Source organism: Macrotis lagotis, chromosome X, assembly GCF_037893015.1.
Source record: "Macrotis lagotis isolate mMagLag1 chromosome X, bilby.v1.9.chrom.fasta, whole genome shotgun sequence".
In the NCBI taxonomy this organism is placed as follows: domain Eukaryota; kingdom Metazoa; phylum Chordata; class Mammalia; order Peramelemorphia; family Peramelidae; genus Macrotis; species Macrotis lagotis.
The window spans coordinates 472,702,676-472,729,707 of NC_133666.1; the positions used below are offsets into that span (position 1 = coordinate 472,702,676).

At 35.8% G+C, this 27,032-nt stretch overlaps 1 protein-coding gene across 14 annotated transcripts in view; it reads left to right on the forward strand.

The window, feature by feature from the left end:
• Positions 1–26,907, forward strand: part of LDLRAD4 (low density lipoprotein receptor class A domain containing 4) — a 582,973-nt gene extending 556,066 nt beyond the window's left edge. For 12 of the 14 annotated variants that reach the window (XM_074207775.1, XM_074207777.1, XM_074207776.1 and 9 more), the window contains 2 exons: positions 15,328–15,381; positions 17,301–26,905. In XM_074207775.1, coding sequence (XP_074063876.1) covers positions 15,328–15,381; positions 17,301–17,831 — 585 coding nt within the window. In that variant the 3' untranslated portion in view covers positions 17,832–26,905. Of the gene's footprint in view, positions 1–15,327; positions 15,382–17,300 lie in introns of all 14 variants that reach the window. The other 2 variants (XM_074207782.1, XM_074207784.1) reach the window with 2 other exon arrangements.
• The last annotated feature ends 125 nt before the right edge of the window (positions 26,908–27,032 follow it).

The window sequence follows — 27,032 nt, forward strand, 5'->3', positions numbered from 1 at the left end:
TATAATTCAAGGATAATTCAAGGAGAAAACTAGTTACTTAGTGGAGCAATGGAAACATCTCATGGGTTTTTGGAAAGAATATGCATTTAGGTTTCAAGACCTGGGACCTAGTAGCACTAACTAGTTATATGACCTGGAAGACATTTGATTTTGTTTCCTAATCTACAAATGGAGGATAATTATACTTATTCTACTTATTTCACTGGCTTATCCTGAGGCTTAGTCAATCAATAAACATTTAAGTTTCTATCTGCCAGGCATTATGCCAGATGCTAGGGTACAACTTCAAAGAATAGAACAATCTTTCTTCTCATAGTTTATTTTCTAAGTGAGATAATAGATATGCAAGTGCTAGGGAATGTATAAATCTCAATAAAATACAAAGTACTTTTACTTTTAGTCTTGCTACTACAGTTATCATCCATGATATTACTGAGATCCTGAACAAGCAAGGGTCCAACCTCAAAATTAAGGGGGTTTTAGCATGGTTTTCTTTAAAGGTGTAGTAAGTGCTTTTTTTTGTTGTTCATGATGATGATGCTTTCATTTAAACAAAGAAAACTCATAACACTTTGCCAGAGGGCTGCATGTTCTTCCCTTGTGAAGGAAGATTCCAGCTTTAGTGGAATTTGAGGTTTTAGTCACATGATATGGAATGAGTTAAGATCATTTCCAAAACTATTGGTTATCTCTGTTCATCCAGCTGGATTACTTCATTATTTCTTGAGCCACTGAAGTTGCATTCCCAGGAGCCATGTGCAGAAATATATCCATGCCAGCTGCCCTTAATTTACTTAACTACAAACATTAAGCACAGATTTTACTTAATCATATGCAAGTTGTCTCTCTCTCTCTCCAGTTGGGCAAGAGGCTTGCATGTAATCAGGGCCATCCAGTAAATCTCCATCTTCTAAATGGGATATCCACAAAGGATTAGGGTTTAATTGAAGCACTTGGAGAGGCATAATTTAACTCAATGTCTCTCTTTGAATGACAGAGATGGGGGGGGTGGTTAAGTACTCTGATAGCTCAACTGCAGTGAATTTCCTTTTTTATTCTATCCAGAGTTTCATCTAAATGGTAGGTGGAACCATTTAATATATAGAGTTAAATGACTGGTCAATATGTTTATCAGAATTGCATATCAAAATTAATTGTTCCCTTTAACGTAGAAGCCAAATACTATCACTTCCTTACTCTAAATATTTTTGAAATCTATCTTTTGGAATTGTTCTCAGAACCTTTTTTGATTCTTTTGTTGGCAAAAATTGATTGTAATTCTCCATTCTTGGGAGGTAAATTTGATTATTGGAATCATCTTAAATTCACTCAGAGCTCATTATAGTTGACTCAAAAATAAGTTTTCATTGATAAAAGAATTATTCGAAGGAAATGAAGACATGTAACCTGAAGAAAAAGAAACTAGAGAAAAAATAGCTTTGTGTAATGGACCTAGGTTTAGTGTTGGTCAAAGGACCCTTTAACATCTGTTTCTTTATCTGTGTTAGCACAGTGGATACAGCACCAGCCTTGTGGTCCGGAGGACTCCAGTTCAAATTTAGACTCAAACACTTAACACTTACTAGTGACCTTGGGAAAGTCACTTAGCCTGATTGCCTCTCATCCAGGTCCATTTCCAGTCATCCTGATTATATCTGGCCACTGGACCTAGATAACTCTGGAGGAGAAAACAAGGCTAGTTACTTAGTACAATATCCTCCTCACTCAAATTCAATTCACTTTCTTGTCTTAGCATCACCTCCCTGATTTCATGATCTTCTTCAAAAATGAAGGACAAACATAAAATAAGATGGAACACATGACCTCTGAGGTCTCCCCAGCTTTAGATAGTCCTATCTCTATGAGCATAATAATTTAATCTGATATGATCACCATCTTTAAAGTGTTGAAGGTTTGTGTTACTTGAAGAGTTGTTCATTCCTGTAGTGTCTGACTCTTTTTGATCTGGTGGACCATAGAGTAAGCTGGCCCTCCTAGTCTCCACTATCTCTCCAAGTGTGTTCAAATTCATGTTCATTGTTTTCATGTACTTCTCTATCCATCTGTCTCCTCTGCTGTCCCCTTTTCCTTTTGTTTTTAGTATTTCCCAACATCAGAGGTTTTTCCCTAACAAGTTCCATCTTTTCCTTATATGGCCAAAATTATTTAAATTTTAGCTTCAGTATTTAACCTTCCAATGAATTGCCTGAATTAATTTCTTTACGTGTCTGATTTGATTTCCTTTCTGTCCTAAAGGTTTTCAAGGGTCTTCTCCAATACCATAATTCAAAAACATTTATTCTGAGGCACTCAATGTTCCTTTTAATCCAACTTTCACAACCACATATTGCTACTTGGAAAAACCATAACTTTGACTATATGGATCTTTGTCAGCAAGGTGGTCTCTCTCCTTTTTAGGATGCTGTCCAGATTTGCCACACTTTTTTCCCAAGGAGCAAGTATCTTTTAATTTCCTGGCTGCAGTCACCATCTGCAGTGATCTTTGAGCCCAAGAAAGTAAAATCAAAGTAAAATTTGACACTCCTTCCATTTCTTCTCCATTTGCCAAAAAAAGTGATGGGATCAGTTGCCAAGATCTTAGTTTTTTGAATGTAAAGTTTTAAGCCAGCTTTTATACTCTCCTCTTTCACTCTCGTCAAGAGGCATTTTAATTCCTTTCCTCTTTCTGCCATCACAGTGATATCATCTGCATATGTGAAATTGTTGATGTTTCTTCCCCAACCTTAATTCTAGCTTTTGATTCATTCTGCCTGGCATTTTGCATGATGTATTCTGCATACAAGTTAAATAAATAAGGTGACAACATACAGCCATGTTCTATTCCTTTTCTGATCTTAAACCAATAAGCTGTTCCATTTTCAGTCCTAACTATTGCTTCTTGGCCAGTATATACATACATACATACATACATATATATATATGTATATATATATATATATATATATATATATATATATATATATATAGTGCTAATAGATTTTTTTTTCCTGGAACTCCCGTGCTTTTTTCATAATCCAGTCAATATTGACAATTTGGTCTCTAGTTCCTTTGCTTCTTTGAAAAAGGATGACAAAAGCAGCACTAGATTATAATCTCAAAAATGATCAAATAATATGTTGGAATCCAAGGCAAACAATTCACCATCACAATAATATGTCTATTCTTCAGCCATTGATGCCAAAGAAGGCAGTGTTGATCAGTTCTGTGAAGGCTTGTAACATCTAGAAACAACAGCAGCAGCAACAACAATGAAAGATGGTCACACTCATGATAGGGAAATGGAATACTAAAGAAGGAATTAAAAGATAATTGGAATAGTAGGCAAGTTGGCCTTGGAGTACAAAATGAAGCTTGAAAAGAGAGATTGGATTAAATCAAGTCTACTTGGCCCAGGGCAGCTATGTGGATCAGTAGATAGGACATCAGGCCTGGAATCAGAAAGACTCATCTTTCTAAATTCAAATATGACCTTAGACACTTACTAGCTGTGTGACCCTGGGCAAATCATTTAACTATTTTTGCCTCAGTTTCCTCATTTATAAAATGAGCTGGAAAGGAAATGGTGAACTACTTCAATTACTTTGGTAAGAAAATACCAAACAGGGTCACAAAGTGCTAGACATGAGTGAAAACTACTGAACAACAGTCCTTGACCCAAGAGGGCAGATCTAGGACAATGGAGAGAAGTGGTGGGCAGGAATATTCCTTGATATGAAGCAAAAAGGTTGATTTTAAAAAAAAGCTTGAAATAGATTTCAGTAGATTAAAATTGGCTTTCCATAGGGTCAGCTACATGGCACAGTGGACAGTGTACCAGTCCTGGAGTCAAGAGTACCTGAGTTCAAATCCAGCCTCAGACACTTAATAATAATTACCTAGCTGTGTGGTATTGGGCAAGCCACTTACCCCCCCCCCCCAATTGCCTTACAAAAAACTAAAAAAAATATTGGCTTTCCAGGCACTTCTACCCCTTGTCCTGGTTCTGCTCTCTGAGACCAAGCAAAAGCAGATTCCATAATGGAATGAACTGTTCAGTTAGAAACTAAAATGACCCCCTTGTTGGGCTATTGGAGAAGGGATTCCTACTTAAGTGGTGGTCTAAGTCAGTGGTGACAAATTCAAAAGGGAATAAAAGGGGCCCCAAAACTATATATATATAAAACAATCTGGATCCCCACCCACATAAAAAATCCACATGTTAATATTATCTGTCTTCTATTACATTTTAATTTATTTTGTTAAATAATTCCCAATTCTTTTTTAAATCTGATTTTGGTTGTACTCTGTAGCCAGGCCTGGCCAGGCCTAAATAATTTATGGGGTCCATTTCTTTTCCAGAACCTCCCCTTCTCTCTTCTTCTCTCCCCTCTCTATGTATATATGTGTGTATTATTACTGTTAAAAATCCCATTTTAAGCTTCCATCTTTCTAGCTCAAGTTGATTTTTGTTTTACTTCTGTGCTTCCTAACATCCAGATTAATATATATTTCATTTGAAATATAAGGAATTGTCTTGGTTTTCTCTTCATCCCATCAGATTTTTCTGCATGTTATATTTCTTTTAGTAAGAGACATGTCCTAAATGAAGATAAATATTAATATATATATAAGAGTAGTCTGGTGCTGTGTTGAAAGAATAAAACTTAGGTACAGATGAGAGAAGGGGAGGGAGGGTAGTAAATGCCATTCAAAGAACCAACCTCTAAACTTTATCTTTTACTGCCATCTAGAGTAGAAAGGGCAATACTAAAAATAAAATGATAAAATGTATAAATAGATAAATGTATAATAGAGGTTGTGTGAAAGGAAGAGAAAAATAAGATACACTCAATTCTGATACAATGAATTATTCTAAAAGAGCAGTGCTATCTGTATTTTGAAATTCTCATACATGAACAGGTACTTTTATCCTGACTTTGCAGATGAGAAAACTAAGACTCAGGAGCTGACTCACCCCAAAAGTGCCATAATTTGGTCAAAGTGTATAGGGAGCTTTGGGGCAAATCATCAAACCACATCTTCTGAAACTGAATCCTGAACCTTTCCTATACTTAAACTGCTTCTCCAAACCTCTAGATTTCCTATTTGCTGAAATAGGAGGCATTTACAAGGAGGTTGTTGTTGCTTGATCTTGTTATAAGTATTCAGTTCAGGATTCAGCTACCAATGTAAAGACAACTTCTTGAAGAATTTGAGGATACATTTAAAGCATTTTTCACATCAATGAGCAAGTTGCTTTAGTTCTATGACTTTAGTTTCCTTCTTGGAAAAAATGAGACTTTAATATTTTTATAAACTACCACATGTTATAAGGTAAGTGTCAAAGCAACATGGAAACATGAGCCATATTAGCCATAGTTGTACTATTCAGGTTATTTGATTTAGATTGTGTGTTTCCTTAGAAAAAGCAATATGGAAGTTTTATGGAATTTTGTTGGAAATATCAAACCATCATGGGTACCTCTTTTGGACATAACAACAACCTGTAACCTGGGGTTTCCTCTCCAGCATCAATTATCTTTGGTGCTAGAATTGTCACCAAACATTGTTAACTCCTTTCATGATGCCTGAGAATTCTTTAATTCCAAATGAATACCTGAATTATGAGGTATGCATGTATGATTGTATGGATGGATGTAATTATGTGAATTTCATTAATATTAAGTTAATTAATTAAATAATTTAATTATAAAAATTTAATATACAAAGGAACAAGCAAATTATAAACTCCATTGAGGAAAAGGACTATCCTAATTTTTATCTTTATATCACTCTCATCACCTCAATGTCGGTATTCCACAGTAGGTGCTTATTGTTGAATGAAGTATCATTGGTGGATATCAAACTAGAAGCAAACCTGTGTTGGACTAAGGTGGCAAGATTAGAAAGCAGTTTAAGGAAACTTGTGTTAACAAAGCTAATCAATGAAAAATCTAAAAAAATTAACATGAGTTTAATGGAGAAATAACATTTTATACTTTTAATGAATGGACAATATTTCTATATGAAATATGGTCATATTTTAAAATATTGATAGTCCAACAAGAAAAACAATGGTCAGAAATACCAATCTTGGGATCATAGATTTAGAGATCAAAGGGATCTTAGATGCCATTGAATCCAGTGTCCTCATTTTATCATGAAGCATGGAGTTTCAGAAAACATTGTTTTAAAGGAGTCTGGTATATTTGTTTTGTACATAATAATGTTTTGAATATGGGTACTCTTTTTGTCTTTAAACATTTGAAACCAAAAGACCCAAGTTTAAAGCCCAGTTCTTCTGTTTATTAGTGATGTGATGTTGAATAAATCATTTGGTTTTCAAATGACTCAATTTTTTCAGCTGCAGAAATAAGTAAAAGAATAACTTCAGTATTTACTTTATAAGATTATTTTAAAGATTATATTTGATAATATACATAAATCATTTGTAATTTCATAAGTTTCTGTAAAAATGTTAGAAATGGTGATCTACTTTGTGACAGCAGAATAATAAATAATGAATGAATGAATACCAAAAGCTTACTATGTACAGAACCAGGGACAGAATCATTATATGAACCATCTCCTAAATTCCCTTAAGGCTCAGTTTATACTTGAGGCCTTTCCCTAAGCTATTCCTTCCCTCAAGTTTTTAATAATCTCCATTTTTCTAAAATTGTTTTGTAAGTATCTTAAATTACATGTTTGTACATGTTACTTCCACCCCCCACACACGTTTCTTGATAGTAAGGACTATTTTGTTTTTGTCTAATATACAATAGTACTGTGTGTATAATAAATTAACATATGATTAGCAAATTGAAAATAAAAGAAGAGCTTTTCCATATCCTGCCCAAGATCAGGTCTCCAAGACACTTCCCTGCCATTTCCAAACCAGTATTTCTTTATGTACTGCCTTCCCCAATTAGACTGTGAGTTCCTTGAAAACAAGGGACTGTCTTGCTTCCTTGTATATGTATTCTCGGGGTTTTATGTACTTTATTATTAATTCATAAAACCTAGTCCTCTTGATTTTTAAAATTTTATAGTTTAGAAAAGTTTAAGATGCTTAAATAAGAGATTTATTAAACATGAAGTTGCTGTGAATATTCCTACAGGGAAAGAAATTAATTTATATTGACCGGAGGCATGTAGATCCATGTATTTGCAGAACAGTTTGCCATCATTTGTTACTACTCCCCACAACAAATCTGTGAATTTCTCAATATTATTTCATTTTTAATTCCCAGTTTTCAATTGATTATAACAGATAACAATGCAAACATTAGCCAAGAACATTATATTTTTCTATTGTTGAGATAAAAATCTGTTCTATGATAAATCCAGAAGCATTGTTTTTGAATTAATGCAAATATTTAATTAGTTCCTATTCTTCCTTCAAAATATATTACTAATATTTGTCATATGAAGAAGCTGAAACATCTATAAGTTATAGGAGAGAATGCATGGCCTGATTACTAAAATCTCTACTGCATCTCAAGTAGAGGGTAGAGTATACCAATGAGTTTATAGAGAGGTTTTAGTGGTGAACAAGCCTGGAGAAGAGTAACCTAATGAAAAACTCCAAAACAGAGTTTAATATATGAAGATTTAATCTACTACTACTACTACTACTACCACCCACATTCACTGAGTATAGAAATGAGGAAACTTAGAGTCTCTTTTGTGCAGAAACTTGAACAGGATTGTTAAGGATTACAAATCTCATTTGAAGAGCTGAGGGAAGTGCCAACAAGCCTTTCATGATTGAGGTTTCGAATTATCAAAAATGGATATAAAAGTCATCTTTGATTCAAGTCAACAGAAAATCAAAACTAGAAATCCATGTTCAAATCAAATATGGAATATGGTTTTCTATTGTGGATTATTCATCTTGGAAAAGACATTGAAAAATTGGAGAGTATCTAGAGGAGAGCCACCAAGATTGTGATTGAACTGGAAACCATTGGTCTATGGCATATGAATCAGTTGAAGGAAGTGGAGATGTTTATAGGAGAGAGGAGTCCTGAAGAAATTTCAATGAATAAAGGGCTACCTCATGAAAGAGGGATTAGACTTGTTGTGCTTGGCCTCAGAATATAAGGACTAGAGGATATGGGAGGGAACTATGGAAGTATATACTTTGGCTCAATATGAAAAAAGATTCTCTACAATCAGAGCTATCCTGAATCAAGAGTAAGTTGCCTAGCACTGGAGGTCTTTCAGTGGAAGTCTGGGCATGCTATTGAAGGTATTCTTAGTGAACACAAACTGTTTAAACTTACTGACCAATTCTGCATTAGGAATCAGGAAGCATGGATTCTGGACATGACTGCCAGTAATTAGCTGGATGATTCTGAGTAGTTCACTTTTCTCTTTTTCATCTTTATATCTAACTTTTTAAAATTTCTTTATCTTCATGTATAAAAGGTGAATGTTGAATTAGATAATTCACAAGGCCCCTTCCCACTCTGTGATTCTGTGAAATGGGATCATATGTTCATAGGTTAAAATTGGAAGGGACATTAAAGGTCACCAAGCTTCATCCTTATATAGATGGGGAAATTAAGCCTAGAAGGGTGTGTGACAGCCAAGGTCATATAACTGGGATCCAAACCCAAGTCCCCTGATTCTTTCTATTCTATCATATTGACCTGAAAAGAACATATCAGAAATGATATTCTAGTCTGAACTCTACCGTGACTAGCTGCATGACATAAGATCTAAAACTGATTTGGAGGAATTTAGAATTTAGGAAGAATGTTCAGCTTTGAACTGCTGAAATGAGTAGTTGAAGGAGCCTATAATGAATGGGATGGAAGGTTCTGTTTTTGAGAGTTCATTTCATTTCAGGCTTTCTAGGTGATAGCATCATCTCTTCTTCCTTCCATGATTTTATGCTGCTGATGAAAAATGGACCAGGATCATCAAACACATTCTAAATTTTAAATTTCTGGCAACCCAGACAATTTCCACTTCTAATGCTTTTCCTCAGTCAGTTATTTTCAATATACCATATTTCCTCATGTATAAGATGCACCTTAATTTTGGAGCCCAAAATTTGAAAAAAAATGTATAACCTAAAGTTATTGAACTCAATTTTTATTCATCATGAAACTCATACAACTCCTCATCACTGTCAAAACTCCTATCCATTAGCTTGTCCTCATCTGTGTTTGATGATAAATCACTTGTGGTTGACCACAAGCTCTCCTTAGGCAAGTCTATTGCATGGACATAGGCTTAGTCCATTCCCTTTCATGAACCTGAAGCATTAGTTTTATCCTCCTTTGAAATCAGTCACTTCTTTTTCATCAGTGTCATGCTAAACCATCTTTGTGGACACAGGGATTCCAATGACCCTTTGCTCTTCAATCCATCTCTTCAATTCCCTCTCTACATCAGGCCTTCTGGCTGACTTGCCTCTCATGGCCTTCTTCTACCATGGCATTTTAAGTAGGGTTTCTTCTTCCTGTAGCCAGTCTCAGATTGTTTTCTCATGTGGAGGAGGACCAAATTGATGTTCTGCAGCACAACTTTTGCAAACTGGATCACTTTGAACTTGAATTCAGCATCGTTTGAAAATCTTTTCTGGGCTGTTTCTGGGCAAAACGTGGCAAAACATAACCTAATATATTGGTAACAAATGTGAAGCAATGAGCACAAAGACAACAAGCACAAAAAAAGCAGAAAATGCAAGTTAAAAACTACAACCACTGTATAAGATGTTCCCAGTTTTTAGACCCCCAAATTTTTCAAAAAAGGGTGCAGTGTGTCTTATACAAGGGAAAATATGGTAGGCTGCATATTATAGCTGTTTACATATTGACTCCTTTATTCAAATATGAGGTTCTAGAGAGCAAGGCTTGTCTTTTATCTTAACAAATATTAATTAATAATAATGTTATAATTAATATTGATAGTATTGATGATATTCTTACTATTCACTTAATGAATATTTACTGTCACTGCTTGAAGAATATAGGCAATATTGTATGTGTTTTGTGTGTCTGTATGTGTTAACATATTTTTCACATATTATATTTATAAATAGCTTAAATTTAAGATTTCTTTGAAAAACAAATATGTCCAAACTAGTCAACACCTAATAATTTTGTAGAATGCACATTAAGCCCATTTAGAGGTAAGGATAGAGTGTATTCTTTATTATATCTGCATCAGTATTTCCTACATTGTTACAGGTCACAATTTATTCATTCCTTTTTATTCTGAGTTTATGCATGTAGTCTCCCAGAGATAAATGCATTTACCCAGTGAATATACTTTCTCAAATTTGACAGTTTTTAATTTCTGACTTTTTTCACAAATATCACAAAATATGAAAGTTGGAAAGAGCCCCAGTGTCTTATCAGTTTTTATTTCAGTCCCTAAAAACCATAGGTATATATTTTTTTAGCCATGATAGGAAAGAGGTCTGCCAAATTACCACCACAGCTGATCCAAAAGGCAATGAAAAGATTCCCTCCCCATGGAGCTTTTATTTTCCTATATTCCCTGCAGGAGATTGGGGTGGCACATCACTATGGAATGTTCCAGCAGGAAAGGGAAAGTGACTCAATTGAAATACAAACCCAGAATCTCAGTTAAAATGAACCTCAGAGATCAACTAGGCCAACTCATCCCTAAATACAAGAATCTTCTCTTTAGTATATCCTTTAAGTTGTCATTTAGAAGAGGAACTCACTATCTTCCAGGGTACTTTTAGATAGTACTGTTAACCTTTTTTTTTTTAAAGTCTGACACCAAATCAGAATCTGTTTCCTCTGCTGCTTTCACCCTGGTTCTGCCCTCGAGGGCCAAATGGATCAAGTTTACCCCTTTTCCACATGACAGCCCTTAAAATACTTGAAGACAGCTGTCATATCCCTTTCTCCAACCCCCTCCCCTAAGTCTTCTCTATGTAAGCTTCTTAAGAGCAAGAACTATTTTGTTATACTTTGTATTTCTCTCTAAAATATAGCACTGTGCTTTGAACTTGATAAGCAAGGATAAGTGTTTGGAATTGAATTTCCCTGATTTGTTGGATGGTGATTCAGAAGAGACCTAGCAAAGTAAGGAACTAAATAGCTGAAAGGAGAGCTGTAGAGAACTTTATAAGATAACAGGAAGTAAAGGAAGCACATTGTTAATTATCAATCATTTACCTTCTTAGATCTTACTCACAACTTTAAAGCAGATACCCAAGGGTAGCCTTTTTTAATTTTGACTCTCTTCTACTCCATCTGTGGAGGAAATTACCAGAAGCGAACAGATACTTTGCAAACACGGTGGTTAGCTCAACTTTGTCAAAGTTCTAAATAAAAGTTAAGTAAATGGGAACAAGAAGAAGAGACAGACACAATGTTGCCCCATAGAGGGCAAGACTCCAGCTAGTCAGGGAGAAGGAACATTGCATGAATGGAAAAATGCCAAAACAGGTGGAGTGGAGGTGGGTGGTCCAGGGGCAAACTGAAACGCACTCCATGATTCTTATGGGTCTTTTGCTTTCATGGATATATTCTTTGAAGATTGTTCTCCAAGTTATGGAAGAAGAGATTTCAGCAAAATTTATTGGCTATGGGGATGAATGTGTGTGAAGAGTCTAAGGTGACACTGAGATTGCAAACTTGAATGACTGGAAGAATGGTGGGGGTACAATAGTAAGGCAGTTCAGAAGAAGAGAAAGATAATATAATATACAGGCAATCAGGTTGCCAGAGGAACTGAACCTGTAGTTAAAAAGAATTAACTTTAAATCTGACATCACAAGCTGTGTGACCCCTAGGCAAGTCACTTAACCACTCTCTGCCTCAGCTTCTCTTTTGTGAAACAGGGTTAATAATAGGATTTACCTCCCAGAATGTTTGTGGATCAATTGAGAAAATATTTGTAAAATACTTAACACAGAACCTGCTATGTACTGCTAGTTATGTTGTTTTTGTTATAATGCAAATCTGAAATGCATATTATTCATCCATGATTATTCTTCCTATGCAGCATACTCTATCCCAATCAAAATGAAATGGGGGGGCTAGGGCCCTGGAGAGATGAAGTTCAAAAGTTGATAGCATAAAACAGGTATCAGGGAGCATTATACTAATTAGAAACTAGATCAGCAAAGGGAAGGACTCAACACCCAACTGGGAGCAGGCTCAGTAAAAGTAGCATCATCACCAGAAGCCAGGAGTTGCCCCTCAGTGAATATGGCAAACTATGTATGTGGCTCCCTCCAGATCTTTATACTTGTCCTTATTAAGGATATTTTATGTATTTAGAGAAAAGCTTCCCCATGATATGGGGTGGAGTTTCCATTTATTTTTTTCACAATGCTAATTCTATTGCTTTGAATTAATTGTGTCCTCTGGTTGACTATGGAAGAAATAAATGCAAGCAAATTAGTGAATTGTAGTGTTGAGTAGATGCAATAGATGTACCTTAAACCTGGGTACCTTATTATCAAAGCATAAGCATTCTAAATACTAAAATTATTTACCTAAAACATGGAAAAATAACTATTATTTGCTGGGACAGCCCAGCAAAGAAGTTTGAACAACCTTCTGTGAATACCTTATTTGAGCAAAAGTGGCCAAAAATTGATTAAATTGTACCACAGTCCACCCATACACACACACATAACATGAATGAGAATAAAAAGAAAAAAGTAGTATAAAATAGTAATACCTAAATGCGCAGAATTTCTGATAGAGTTGGTCCTAATCTTATCCCTGAACATTAAACTGATAACTGCAACAAAATATAGAGTTAAAACAAGAGTAATCTAGAGTTTTGTTTTTGCTTTTTTTTAATTCTGAGGCATTACAGGAAAGTCCTCCCAACTTAGATTGAGTCTCTTAATTCATCCTGCTGCACGTTATTGTCATATTTTTTATTTTCAAAAGAAATAAAGCCATCATAGTAGTTACCAACATGGTTAGAAGTAATGTTCAGGAGGAGGCCTAGAAACAGAATATCATTAAGTCATATGTATTCAGCTTAGGGAGCAGCACAGAAGTGTAGAAAGAGCATTGGATTTTGAACTGGGTGACCTGGTTTTAAAACTTCCACCCTTGTACTCACTACCTGTGTGACTGGGTAAATGAAACTTTCTGGGCCTCATTTTCCTCATTTATACAATAAGGGCATTGGAACTAGGTGATCTCTAAGGTTTGTTTCTGCTCTAAATCTTTTCTCTTATCAATTGTTCCTATTTGTGTTCTGTCCTTTTAATTTGTCACTTATGTAATGTGTTATATTTGAAATGGCTGCTTGACAAATGCCCTTTGATTGGAGAATGACTAAACAAATTGTGGAACATGAAGGTAATGTAAGATAGTGGTGTCAAGCTTAAATAGAATCAGATCCTTGCAGACCACATGTTGACTTATAAAAACTATAAATTATATCAGTGTTTTATTGTATTTTTATTGTGTTAAATTTTTCCCAATTTTTCCCAAAATTACATTTTAGTCTTCTGTTAGTGTCTTACTAAGAGTTTTTGCCACCTGGGCTACAAATTTGACATCTCTGTTGTAAAGAAATTATGAATAAGGTTATATGAATTGATTCAAAGTGAAGTAAACAGAACCAGGAAAACAATAAATACAAATGACAACAATGATGCAAGTAGAAAGAATGATGAATTCTGAATGCTGTGGGACCAAGGTTGGTCCCAGTGAAGAGATACTTGCATCTTTGCAGATCTGGGGGACTTTGGTTGTGGGAAACCATAAAAACAAAGTGGATTAGAAATGCATTATATAATTTAGTTGCAAATTTCTAAATTCTTACTATCAATATGTGTTTATCAATAGTGCTAAAGATGGAGTGTGTATAGGCTACAGATCTAAGCAGTAGAATGAGATCAGGCCAGATCAGCTTGGGTCTCATGTACCACTTTCTGGTGCTATGCTTAGCTGGTTCTCAGATAACAGAATTATAGTCCATTATGGGATATGCCATGATTCATTCATTGTTTTTTCACTCATTCATATTAGACTGTAAGCTTGTTGGGAGCAGGGATAGTCTTTTTTGCTTTTCTTTGTTTCTCCTATATTTAGCACAGTACTTTGCACATAGTTGTCAGCGAGCATTTATTAAATGCCTACTATATGCAAAGCACTGTCCTTAGTGTTGGGAATGTAAAGACAAAAATAAAAGAGACCCTGTCCTCAAGGAGCTTTGGGAAGGGAATAAAATAGATAGAGATAAGCAAATATAAAAATGTCTACAAAATACGGATAGGGAAGGACTAATCCTCTGATTTCAATGGCATTCAGAACTTCTGCGTGAGGAAGCATCCTCTACAAGTGCACTTCAGCAGCAACTTCTTTACAAAATGCTTCATATAAGGAAGATCTTCCTAGCAAAACTATCCAAAATCTTTATGGAATACTTTATAAGGCAGTAAGTTTCCCATCACTTAAAATGTTCAAAAAATGCTGGATGATAGTTTTTCAGGATATGCTAGAGAAGACAAATACTTTCTGTTAGGATTGAACTAGATGACTGCTGAAATCCCTTCCAACTCTGAGGTCTAAGAAAAAAAAATTTAAAGATTATCAATTCATCATACACATATTCAATTTTACCCTCTCATTTGATAATATACTTTGAAATATCAATTTTAGCCTCTAGATATTAGATCACCTCCAACTTGTGATAATAAAATTAAAGGATGAATTATTAGAAGATATTTGTAAAAAACTGAGATTTTGAGAATCAGCTTTGATGACTTTGAAAGGCAGAGAGACTATAAAAGTCTATATAAATCAATCTATTTCTACATAAAAAATATTTTAGTGACAAAAGATTGCTTCTATTAAAAACTCTTTTCCCCTGGCTCATACCTTTAACCCTACACTGATCAATAGTAGATTGAAATATGTGAATTTTCCAGAAACTGGTAAGCAAAAACAATAGTAATTTGGGGTGTATGTGTGTGGGGGGTACAAGTTAAAGTATTTTTTGCTTAAAACTTAACTTCAACTTAACCCCATTTGCCTTGCAAAAAAACCCTAAAAAAACCCTAAAAAAAACCTAAAACTCAACTTCAAATATATCATAAATGGGGTCTAAAATTTTCAATATTCTTGGTCACTATGGACCTTTGCTGTTCAAATTCCACCATGAAGAGGAAAAAGTCCATGACCATCTCTATTCTAACAGATGTTATTTTTTCTTAAAATTGTCAAAATTGCATATTTGAATAAATAATGCTTTCTGCTGTTGATGATTAGTAAGAAATTAATGACATTTTTCTCTGTTTGTGTGTGTGTGTTTGTGTGTGTGTGTGTGTGTGTGTGTGTTTCTTTTCACCATTACTAGGAAGGGTGCTTGTGGCCTTCAGACAGCTCAGTACCACGACAGGCTGCTTCAGAGGTACAGTATTTAAATTGCTTTGCAAGGTCCTCAGTCTATCCTTTGAAAATAATGGACTGTTGTGTAGCAACAGTGTCCACTAAAGATGCAAAGGGAGCAAAGATGTGTGTGTGTGGGGGGGGGAGGCTTTAATTTTTGATAGCAAATGACTATAAATATAACAAAGTCACTGGAAAACAAGTATTCAAGCAGAGTACAAATAGAGATGTAACATACATAAGTCAATGTAGGTGACTGCAAGTATGATAAAGAAGGGGAAGTAGATCACTGAGGACTTGTGATAGATCAGAAGAAACAAAAGGTATTCACTAAGGATAGGTGTGGAATTGTGATGACATGAGCCTGAAAGAGGAAAGTGTTTGGTGACTGGCTATTTATGTAGAAATCAGTGGTGTCAGACGTAAACAGAAATGGATGCTACTAATTATACATAAAGATCCCTGCAGGTTGCAAATTGATGTAATGTTTTTGTGTATATTGTAGTTTGTTTATTTTGTTCAATATTTCTCCTGTCCAACTCACATTTTCCTCTAGTTCTGATGCCTTCAGGATGGGTTACATGTTTGACACCTCTGAGATGAGGCATCTCCTAGGTCTTCTCCAATTAGAAATGGAATATTTTGAGAAATTACAGAATCATTCACCCAGAAAATTTTAGCCTTAGAAGGACTTTAGAGAATCATCTGTTTATAGGATCATAGATTTAAAAATGGAGGGAATCATCCAGTTCAACTTCACTCATTTTCTAGATGAGGAAAGTGGGTCTTAAAGAGATTAAGCAACTTGCCCAAGGTCACAAATATATGGAAATTGAATCTTGATATTCCAGGTATAGCATTCTCTGTAGTCTACCTCACTGTTTCTTGGTTCAGAGAAGCTGATGTTCAAGGTCACATTGCTAGTTAGCCACAGAACTGAGTCTAAGGTAACTTGTCTGAGTTTGCAGCATCTAATAAAGAAAAAAAGAATACTGCTTTGTCCTGAACAACAATAATTTGTTGTCATTTTTTAGTTGTGTCTAATTTTTGCTGATCCTATTTGGAGTTTTCTTGGTGAAGATCCTGAAGTGGTTTGCCATTTTCAGCTCATTTTACAGATGAGGAAAATGAGGCAAACAGTTAAATGACTTATCTAGGGTTATGCAGCTAAAGTATCTGAGGTCAGATTTAAATTTATGAAAATGAGTCTTCCTGACTCCAGGCCCAGCACTCTATCAATTACACCACCTTGTTTCCTGCATCATGAGTATTTGTTCATTGATTGATTAACATGAAATAACAAATAATTGAAGAATTAATCTGTATATGATATGGAAATAAAGTAATCCATAATCCATGTATGTTACATTTGTGGATATTTGGTTAACCCAATGAGTCAATTATTTGTAATGTTCTATTCCCTTCCTATACATAATACACACACACACACACACACACACACACAAACATGCATTGATAAATATGTATGAATATATAAAGGTTCCAGGGTAAAGGGCTATGTTAATTTCTTCTTCCCTGCCAACCTCTTCTATTTTTGTTCCCCAACAGATTAAATCAGAACAAGAGAAACTTCCATTTATTCAAAACAGTAAAGGAATAACATATCCCAAGTATTGGCTCTTTGAAGCAAAAAAAAAATGTATACCTTTTGATATATACTCATACCTACTATACACACAATTGTGTGTATGTGTGTATATATATATATATATATACACACACACACACACACAATAGGCACACACAAATATGTTCACATGTATATATGTATGTAAATGACATATAATGCATGCATGTATCATATACCATCTATGTATATACATTTCTATCCATAGAGTAATCTTTGTTTTCCCTCTTTCCCTTAAAAGTAGTCTTTTCCTTTAAGAAGAGTGTCATCTTGTTTGTTTCTTTCCTTTCCAGATTATGTATGCTCCCCGGACTAGAGACAGATTTACTGCCCCATCATTTATGCAGAGGGACCGTTTCAGCCGCTTCCAGCCCACCTACCCTTATGTACAGCACGAGATTGATCTTCCTCCCACGATCTCCCTTTCTGATGGGGAGGAGCCACCACCATATCAGGGACCCTGCACCCTGCAGCTACGGGATCCTGAACAACAGATGGAACTCAATCGAGAATCTGTTAGGGCCCCACCCAACCGAACTATATTTGACAGTGATTTGATAGATATTTCTATGTACAATGGGGGCCCATGCCCACCAAGCAGCAATTCGGGCATAAGTGCAACCAACTGTAGCAGTAATGGAAGGATGGAAGGACCACCCCCAACTTACAGTGAGGTGATGGGTCATTACCCTGGCTCCTCTTTTTACCATCACCAGCACAGCAACACCCAGAGGGGAAGTAGACTTCAGTTACAGCAGAACAATTCACAGAGCACAATAGTTCCTATCAAAGGCAAAGACAGGAAACCTGGGAACCTTGTCTGATCTCCTCCTTTTGGCACTTGAACGGAAAAGAAGAGAAACCAATAGGAGAGGGCAGCCCATCCAGGCCTGCCTCCTATGCACAATGTTTTGAAGTTTTACATGGTACACCTGAGTAAAACCAAATGTGCAAACGTGTTCTTTGTTTCTGATTCCTTTCAGGGGAATGCATGCAAAGTGGATTAAAATATTACAGACTTCCATTCAGGTTGACCATGAACAGTGGCTTTTTGGGGGGTGGATGGGGAGCTGGAATGGCTGGAGGGAGGGAAGAAGGGAGAATACTTTAAAAAACAAACATAAAAACAAAACTCACAAAAATTATTTGAATTATTTAATTCTAAAAGAAAACTTAGCACATAAACAAGGTCTCTAGGGCCTCTTTTCTATTGACTGAATGGCAGAGGGAAAAGAAGAAAGTATTACTATGTGATCAAGGGGAAGGATTGACCAGTTAACTTTTCCTCCCAGGGTATAGAATTTTTGTTTTGTTTTGTTTTTGAAATATGAATCATGATTCCTGTTTTGTGTGCCAAGGTATAAAGTGGGGAAATTAGATGAATGCAAGGAGTTAATTTGTGTTGTGATAAATGTGTTTTTAAAAGTTGCACTATCTTAATATTAGGGAAAAATATATATATACCTATATATAGCTATAGATATATATGCATATATCTATATTTATATATATCTATTTGAGGGAGATTGTTTTATGTGAAGTTTTATCTGTTGTCTTTTCACCTGTGGATTAAATATTAGGCCTGAGGAATATTCTGGAGGTATCTGCCCATAACCTCAAGAGAAATGGAGGTGATTAGTTTGTAGGGTTTTGCTTAATGTCTACCAACTTTCAGAAATCAAGAAAGATGTCAAGCTCATCCTTGCAATAACAGACATTAAGATGACCATCATTAAGGTATCTTAGAAGCTCTTGGATGGAAGATAGCAAAATTTTAATTCCAGCATTTCTAACTTACATAGTTTTAGCTATTCTTACTACAATTTTAGACTGAATATTTTATTAAAAACAAAACTGAAAATCAGACATTAAATTTCTATGTTAACTGAGAAAATGCTGCCACCCTTCTCCTATGGACAATTTAATATCTTCAGTACATTAAAAAAAAAAAAAAGGCTTTGGAGCTTTTTTCTTCACCATAGCCTGAAATATATTTAGTCACATATCCTGACAACATGCAATAAATTGCTTGAACATGCAAGGGTTTGGGGGGTCTTTTTGGTTTTTAGTAATTAGAGGTTTGGATAATAGGACAGTTTGTTGTTGTTGTTTTCTGACTCAGTATAAATGAATGGTCCCTCAGCAGTCATGCCTCTCCACCTTCAGCCTATTCCTTGTTTGGTGTGAAGGATATTGGTGGGCACTTTGGACTCATCAGGCTACACCTGGTAAGTCATAGATAGTCTTGGTCAAAAGTCATTGACTTTCAGGGCAGTTAGGTGTGCAGTGGATAGAGCACCAGACCTGGAATCAGGAAGAACTGAGTTCAAATTTGGACTCAGACACTTGACTCCAGCTGTATATGACCCTGGGCAAGTTTCTTAACCCTAGTTGCTTCACCAAAAAAAAAAAAAGTCTTTGATTTTCACTAAGATTGTCCCTTGTCCCCAAAAGGCATTGTAGAATGGAGGATGCCTTTACTGTTCCATCCCCAGGATTTCACTCAGTACTTCCCCTATATGAAGAAAAGTCAATAAAAAACAATTGAAGGATGACTGAAGTGACTTTGAAAACACAGGACAAAAGCACAACATGCACTTGAGATGCAAGACTAAATATTTCTGATATTTACATGCATTACTACTCACTTCAAAGGGGAAAAAATTCCCTTATGGTCTTAAATTTCTTTCCTGACAGCAGCAGCTGAGGGCACTGTAGAGAAGTGCTGGAACTGTAGCACCTGTCCTGGTTTGGGGAGGTTCAATTTCTGTGGGACTTCTGCACGGAAGAAAATGTGACTGAAACCCTGATTATTAAAGTGACTATTTGATCTATGCAGAGTTTTGATGCCAAATCAGTATATGTGTAACTTGTGTTTTGCTGTTTGTGAGTCTTTAGAGGTAATTTTGTTGTGAGATGACTTTGTGCGATTTAGGTCTGAACATGTTAGTGATTGTATTAGGATCTAAAGTCCTGTTTTTTTTTTTTTTTACTAATCCTAGACTGCTTATTTCTGGATCTGAAATGTTGACTGTGGCAGAAGGAGGAGGTTCTAACCCTTCTGCCCTGCTTAAGGAGCCTTTGCTCATTTTTGAAGAGTGAGTTGAAAGCATGTTCCTTTGCTAGCATTCATGTCGCTTGGTGATACCCACAGAACTGGCACAACCCAAAAGAAAGAGAGGGAAAGAAGGATGGGCAGTCTCATTTCCCATTCTGCTAAAAAAATATGACTAGGGAATGTGCAAAGGGAGGGCAGATTAGAGATTCTGAGACCAAATTTAATCACATCTGCATCTTCAGAGTCTTTGAGGAGGCTGCCTTAGAATGATCCAAAAATGCCTTGCATATAACCCTTAGAGACTTGATATGGGACCAGTTTAAACCTTCCCATTGCTTTGGAGGCCTCCTGAAAGATCAAGTCTGTTAGATATGCCCCTCACACACTAAGTGGAAATCCATTTGTTTTGTGTCTTATCATTTCTAGCTTCCATAAGTTTTTTTTAATTACCTTGGAGCTTCATCTGTGAAAGATGCCAAGAATAACTTGTCTACTATAGCAAAAAAAAGCATATTCTAATTGTCAGGTTAGAATTAGATAATTATTTGTTGTACAAATAGTGAGGCACTCTGTCTGTAATAATCCTGTCAGAGGATATTTAAATGGATTATAAAGGTAGGTATCTATACATGTGAGGTCAAAGATTTGTGCCTCTTGCCAACCTTGAGATCTGGGTGAAAGTCAACTAAGAAAGTCATAAATGAGAACATTCCAAACATTTCCTGTCATTTTTAAGCAAAGGGAGTAAATCTTCATTGGTTTTGCAATATTTACTTCTAAATGACACAAGAAAATATTTGCAACTTCATCAGCTCTTTCTCTGGGATTTGTGTGCTAAGTTGATCAACCTTTGGTTTAGTGTCAAGCAAATGGCAAATTTTCATCTTTCATTAATGTGGAATAGATATTCTAATGACAATTGGGAATAGATATTTCTGCATATGAATAAGAAGATGTTACTGAATTTAGGAAGTTTAGTTATTGAATCTTGGAGGTCAGCAAAGTAACATTATGATTAACATCTGAATTGGAAAATAAGAACAAATTAAAAGAGCATACATAGATTTAGAATTGGAAGGGATTTTAGAGGTCATTGAGTCCAAGCCCTATTTCACAGATGGGGAAATTGAAGCCCACAATAGTGAAAAGCCTTGTTCTAGGTCATAGATATAGTAAATGGAAGAGCTCAGAGGTAAAATCAATTCTGTTGATCAGTGTTCTCTTCTCACTGAACCACACTGCCTGAAGCAGTAAACAAAACCACCTTTCTCCATTCAAATAGATCTTAATCCAAATAATGTTTTATGGTTAATAGTTATTTAAATGTTTTTTTTAAACTTAGGAACAGAAACTGTACTAAGGCCCAGCCTAAGAAAAGTAATACGTAAACATTAAAACTTCAATTACCCAAAGGTCTCATTTAGATCACTGTTTTTACTTTGGGCTCCTCTAGACTCCTGGATAGTGTTTAGAGGAGTTGAAGTAGATGGTATAAACCCAGGACCTTATTTATTATCAAGAAACTCACTGATTTAGATAATCATGGCTTTGGGTGTTTAATTTTGTTTGTAAGAAATGTTAGTGGGAGCTTGGGCTCTTCTGAAACCTGTCTCTCTCTCTCTCTCTCTCTCTCTCTCTCTCTCTCTCTCTCTCTCTCTCTCTCTCTCTGACCAGTTATTGGGCTGTAGAAAAGAGTTCTGGGAAAGGTCATCAGTACTTGAATTTCTAGAGGCTGGTGAGCATACTGGAGCAATGGCCTGCCATCAATCCACACTCTTCTTAAGCCACCAAATTTTCAGAAATCAATTTTTAAAGCCTAGGCCCATTTCTCAAAAGAATCAAAAGAATACTTTAATGGAAAACATGGATTTTACAAAACTTTGGAATTTTAAAGTAAACCTGTTTTAACCCACAAGGTTAAAGAAAATGAATAAATGGTCCCTTATAGCACCTGGTTTCAAAAATGGTTGCTATGAAAATTCAAAACCTTTCAAAGAATTCCTCTTAGTGTGTATACTTGGTATGCCTCTAGCCTAAACTCATGTAATATAGGAAAAAGTGGTTCCCCAAAAGACATTTGTGGGAAGTTACAGGGAGTGTCTGGATCAGTGATTCAGTCGGCATGTTGGAACTCTTTTCTATCAGGACATACCTGCTCAAGGTCACAAGCTACAATATTTAAATGGAGGGACTTGAGACCAGGACATAATGACTCAGACCACTTCATTGCTCTGCATCCCCATCTCTAATGAAATTTTGGCTTCCTTGATCACCAGCATTAGGAATACAAAGAATGTGTGAAATTACTTGTGCAGATTTTATATGTATGTGGAAGATTCCAGGGCACAGGTGAATGAATACATCTTAAGCAGTCTACTGTCCCTTCTTTCCCCCCTCATTTTCTATTTCTTTTACAATCTTTTCTGATCATCTCAGGAATGAGAAATCCCATGAAGAAAGTACATGTTATACACCTTGCTCTTGTAAGGGACAGGTAGAAAGGAGAAATGGGAGAAAGAAAGGTGATTCTAAGCCATCCAACTTACCAAAATCAGAGGTTTTCTTAGTGCATCTTCCATCCAACTGTTCTTTTTAGGAGGTGGTATGTGGGGGTGAGGATGGGGGAAGAGGGATGTCTAGAAAAAATCCTACCACTCCTTTAGTTACATAATGAGAGGACAGTCTTTAAGAAACTCAAAAGCACAGTCTCAGTCTAAAGAAAAACCACCACTATGGTGTCAATAACTCAACAGCACTTGTGTCTGACCAGAGGGTGTATTCTATATATCACTCATTCAGTTCTCTTCTTGATTGAAGGGCTTTTGTGTTGATGTGTTTGTTGCTGCCTATTTACTTTGCTGTTTTTCTAAACTAACCCAAAGGACTTACAAAACCTGCACCTGTCTGAAACTCTCCAAAAAGTGGTACAGTATAGGGAGGGAAAGAATTTCCCAGCCATCCCAACCACCACTCTGGATTTGGGACACATGGGCCAAAATCATTTTCCTGAAAAAAAAATCAGCGACTTTCCATTAAACTACATATACCTGTTTTCCCTTTCTAAGAAGATTCACAGCAGAAATAAAACTGCAGCTTGGAAACAAACTTTGATGAACAGGTTTATGCATCCTTGTTCAAATACCTCTCCCTATGCTATACACCAGGGTGGCTTAAACTTAGACCAGTGGGAGCAGGCCCACACCTAACCTTTGCACCTCTTTTTTTTTCACTGCCTGCACCTCATTTTCTTGCTGCAGGTCAATAAAATATAACTTGAAAGCTGGTAGTTATTAGCAAATGTTCTTCTCTCTTCTCATTTCCCTAGCTCTTCACCGCATCATTCATATCCTTGAGAATCAGCCCTTCTCCCTCATTATGGAGACCATAGCACTTTCCAGTTCCCATTTCCCATAGAAACTCCGAATCATAGAATGTCATAATTGAAAAGGATACCAGGGGCCATTCAGTCCAATGTGTTCCTGAACACTGTACAACATAATCCCCCTGACAGTAGTCACTGGCTCCTGTGCCCACTAGCCTAAGGCAGAGGCCTTGGTGGCTATTAAATATGGCCTGCATTTTGTATCTTTCAATGAGTCCCTGCTGCTATCAGGCTAATAGGACCTGTCTGTGGCCAGAATGTCCACAGCCAAACTGCACCTAGGAAATTGTGGCTCTTCCTCTACTCCACTTCTACTTTGCAATGTTCTGTATTTTGTTTTAGGCACCAACATTTAGTGTAATTTTATTTAAATACTACATCTCTGAGGTTTAAAAACACATACACATACACAGTCAATTATTACCAGAACTCAATGTGTGTCTGTGTGTGTGTGTGTGTGTGTGTGTGTGTGTGTGTGTGTGTGTGTGTGTGTGTCTTTTGCTTGTTGCTGCTACTGCTGCTGCTGCTTTCCTTGCTTGGGTATGTTAGCTTTCTATTAAAAAGTGGTAGGGGCAGGAATTTTGGTTTAGGAAGCAGTTGTCTCTTTCATCCTTTAGTATTTTGTCTCATTTTCTTGCTGGGCCATCTTGTAGTATGGTTGGGGTTATAGCTAGACATAGCATATAGACATACTATACATATATCATTTCAAAGAAATTTGCATGTTAGTAGTTTGTAAGCAACTAAGGTGCCTCATGTTCTCTGGTCTAAGCAGAATTAGGAACCTAACCCCCACCCCATTCCCCACCTTGCACTCTATGCTCCCACCTTTGTCGTGCCTCACTTAAAATGGTGCTTTTTCAGTTGTTGGTCTCTTCTGTTTTTATTTGTAAGGTGCTGTATATAACTTGAATATATTATGCACATATCTACCTACCCAATGGGTAGAACAAAAAATGTTAATACTGTAAGATAATGTATAGGTGATACCAATTTTAAAAGAAATGGCATAGAATTTGTGAATGCCTATGTGCTTTGTCCTCTTTTGTAAGAAAATTTACAAATGAATGCATACAAATAAAGTCTATGTAGTTTATTTTCCTATTAAATATCAATATTATAACACATGGAAAAAATCCAAAAACAAGTGACAGTTTGACCAGCTTGTGTATAGATAGCCATCAATTGTTGCACCTTTGCTGTGAAAATGATTTTTTTTTAAACAAACACACACAGCTTTAATGTTACAATTCAATATGTCTCATTTCAGCCACCGTTTTGCTGTTATGAAGGTGGACCAGTATTAGCTGCTTTTGTTTTGGTCAGAAGAGATCTTGCTTTTTTCCAACTAACTTATCAGACAGAAGACACATCCTCACCTTGTAGTCCTATGAAGTGCAAAGCCCTGTAAAAAATCCAGTGATTTAATGTGTGTGTATGCAAGCACATGCTTTTGTACATGCATGTGCGTGTTTGTGTGCGTGCGTGCATGCGTGTGTGTGTGTGTGTGTGTGTGTGTGTTGCTTTTTAAAGAGTTGGAAGTATAAGAAAATCAGCCTGTTGTCAGGGGGCTTTATTCAACTAAAAACATTTTTGACTGTCTGTATTACAAGTCTCTCTGTGCCTTTTTCTTTCTCAAAAAAAAGGTAACTGGCTATTAAGCTTATGAGCAATCCACATAGTTCATAGAGAAAGAATACCTCAGGAAAAAAACAGACTTTTATTTTAGAGTACAGATCCCATTCTTAATTTAAGTGAGAATTTCTGCAAAGTTCCCTTCTTTTCCCCATCACCCCATCCTCCCCAAACTTTTAGGAAGGAGTTGGTCAGAACAGTCAAATGAAGTTTGTCTACGGTGGAAACCAAGAGCCAACAGACCTTCTCTCTAATCCTGTTGGCTTCTAGTAGGAACTAAAACACATAAAAATCAAGTGCTGAATAGAGGTGATATTAAGTCTTAACTAGTTAAATGTTCAATCAAATCTCACAGCATGCAACAGTAGTTGAATGTGCAAGGTTGCTCCATCCTGAAAATCATTTTAACTTTGGCACATTTAACTTCTATTCAACTATTTACCTTAATGTCATCAAGGAAAAAAACAAACCCTCAGATTCTCACCCCACACCTTCATTAGGATTTAGTCTTCGATGCCAGGTACTATTATTGTATCCTGGACATGCCCTTTCTGGTTCTATTTCAATGAAAGCTATATGTGTAGCTTTCCTATTATCATAATATCTACTTTTGTCTTTTAGAGGGTAAGTTAATTATGTTTGAGTACTTCCCAAGTTTTATTTGCATTATGATTTTTTTTAAGTGTCCACTTCTGAAAATTTGTAATGAAAAACAAGTTTGCTGAGTAACTCAACAGCCTCATCACAAAACCACCCTTATTTGTTGAATGGACCAAAAAAGTTATTTTTCCTTTTAAATCAGTGATCTGCTTTGAAAGGACAGTGAAAGAGAAAGAATATCTAATAAGCATCTCCATGCACCTCAAGTCAATTCATAACTTTTTGGTTTATTGTGCTATGGTCTGCATCAATGTTTTAAGAGAATTCAATAGTAACTGCTTCAGTCACATTACTGCTGACTAGTCCAAAACCCAAGACTGATCCTATTTGTTTTTATCCATATATAAGAATAGTAAAAACATTTTGGGTTGTATATGTGTGGGGAGAATTGTTGCTTGAATATCTGAAAGCCATCATGAAAAGCTCAGGATCCAGAGATATGAGATAAAACCAGAGTTTACTTTTACAATATTGCTTCCTTGTGCCACATTGATCTAATTGGGATTTCAATTTTGCTGTTGAGACATTGGTTCATTTTTAACCTGCTTTGTTGGTATAAGACTGTTTTTCATTTCATGGCTTTCAAAAATCACATTCTTAAAGTATATACTTGTCTAGTTTAAAGCTATTTTAAAGGATGTAAAGTACTATCTGCCGCATTTAGTTCATTTCATTTTTATTGTAAAACAAATCTACTAATAAAACGTTTACACCTGTATTGGAACTTTTCCATAGTTGTTCATGTGAGTTCTAATGACCAGACTCTGTTAAAGTCTTATGTTTCCTTTAACATACCCATTTGTGATTTCTTTTTCAGTCTAACTCCCCATTATATGCAGGAAGAGATTTCCAACTGTTGTGTTATCTGCTTCTTTTAACTGAGCAATGGTGATGTAGTTCTTAGACCTAAGGTCTGTAACTGCAATACTTTTAAAGAAACATATTGCTCTAAATACTGTTTGTTAGTGATGAAATACAGATTTTTCTGCTTGTTCTTGATGCTGTGGTCGAACCATAGCACAAAAATAATTAAAAAAAATCAATGCTATGCAACTGCTTCCTGTTTTTTTCTTTTTATTAACTGAAAGTACATATCCAATTTTTTTAAATTACAAGTTTTAAGCCACTGTCTTAAGGACAGGGTAGTTTCAAGTCCTTTGTAAAACAAAAGGAGGGGTGTGAGTATGAGCTCTTATTGGATAGAAGGCTGATCTATAATGTCTAGTTTGATTTCAAGATTGTAGTTTAAACATCTTAATTTTAAAGTTGTTTTATATGCTCAAAGTTAAT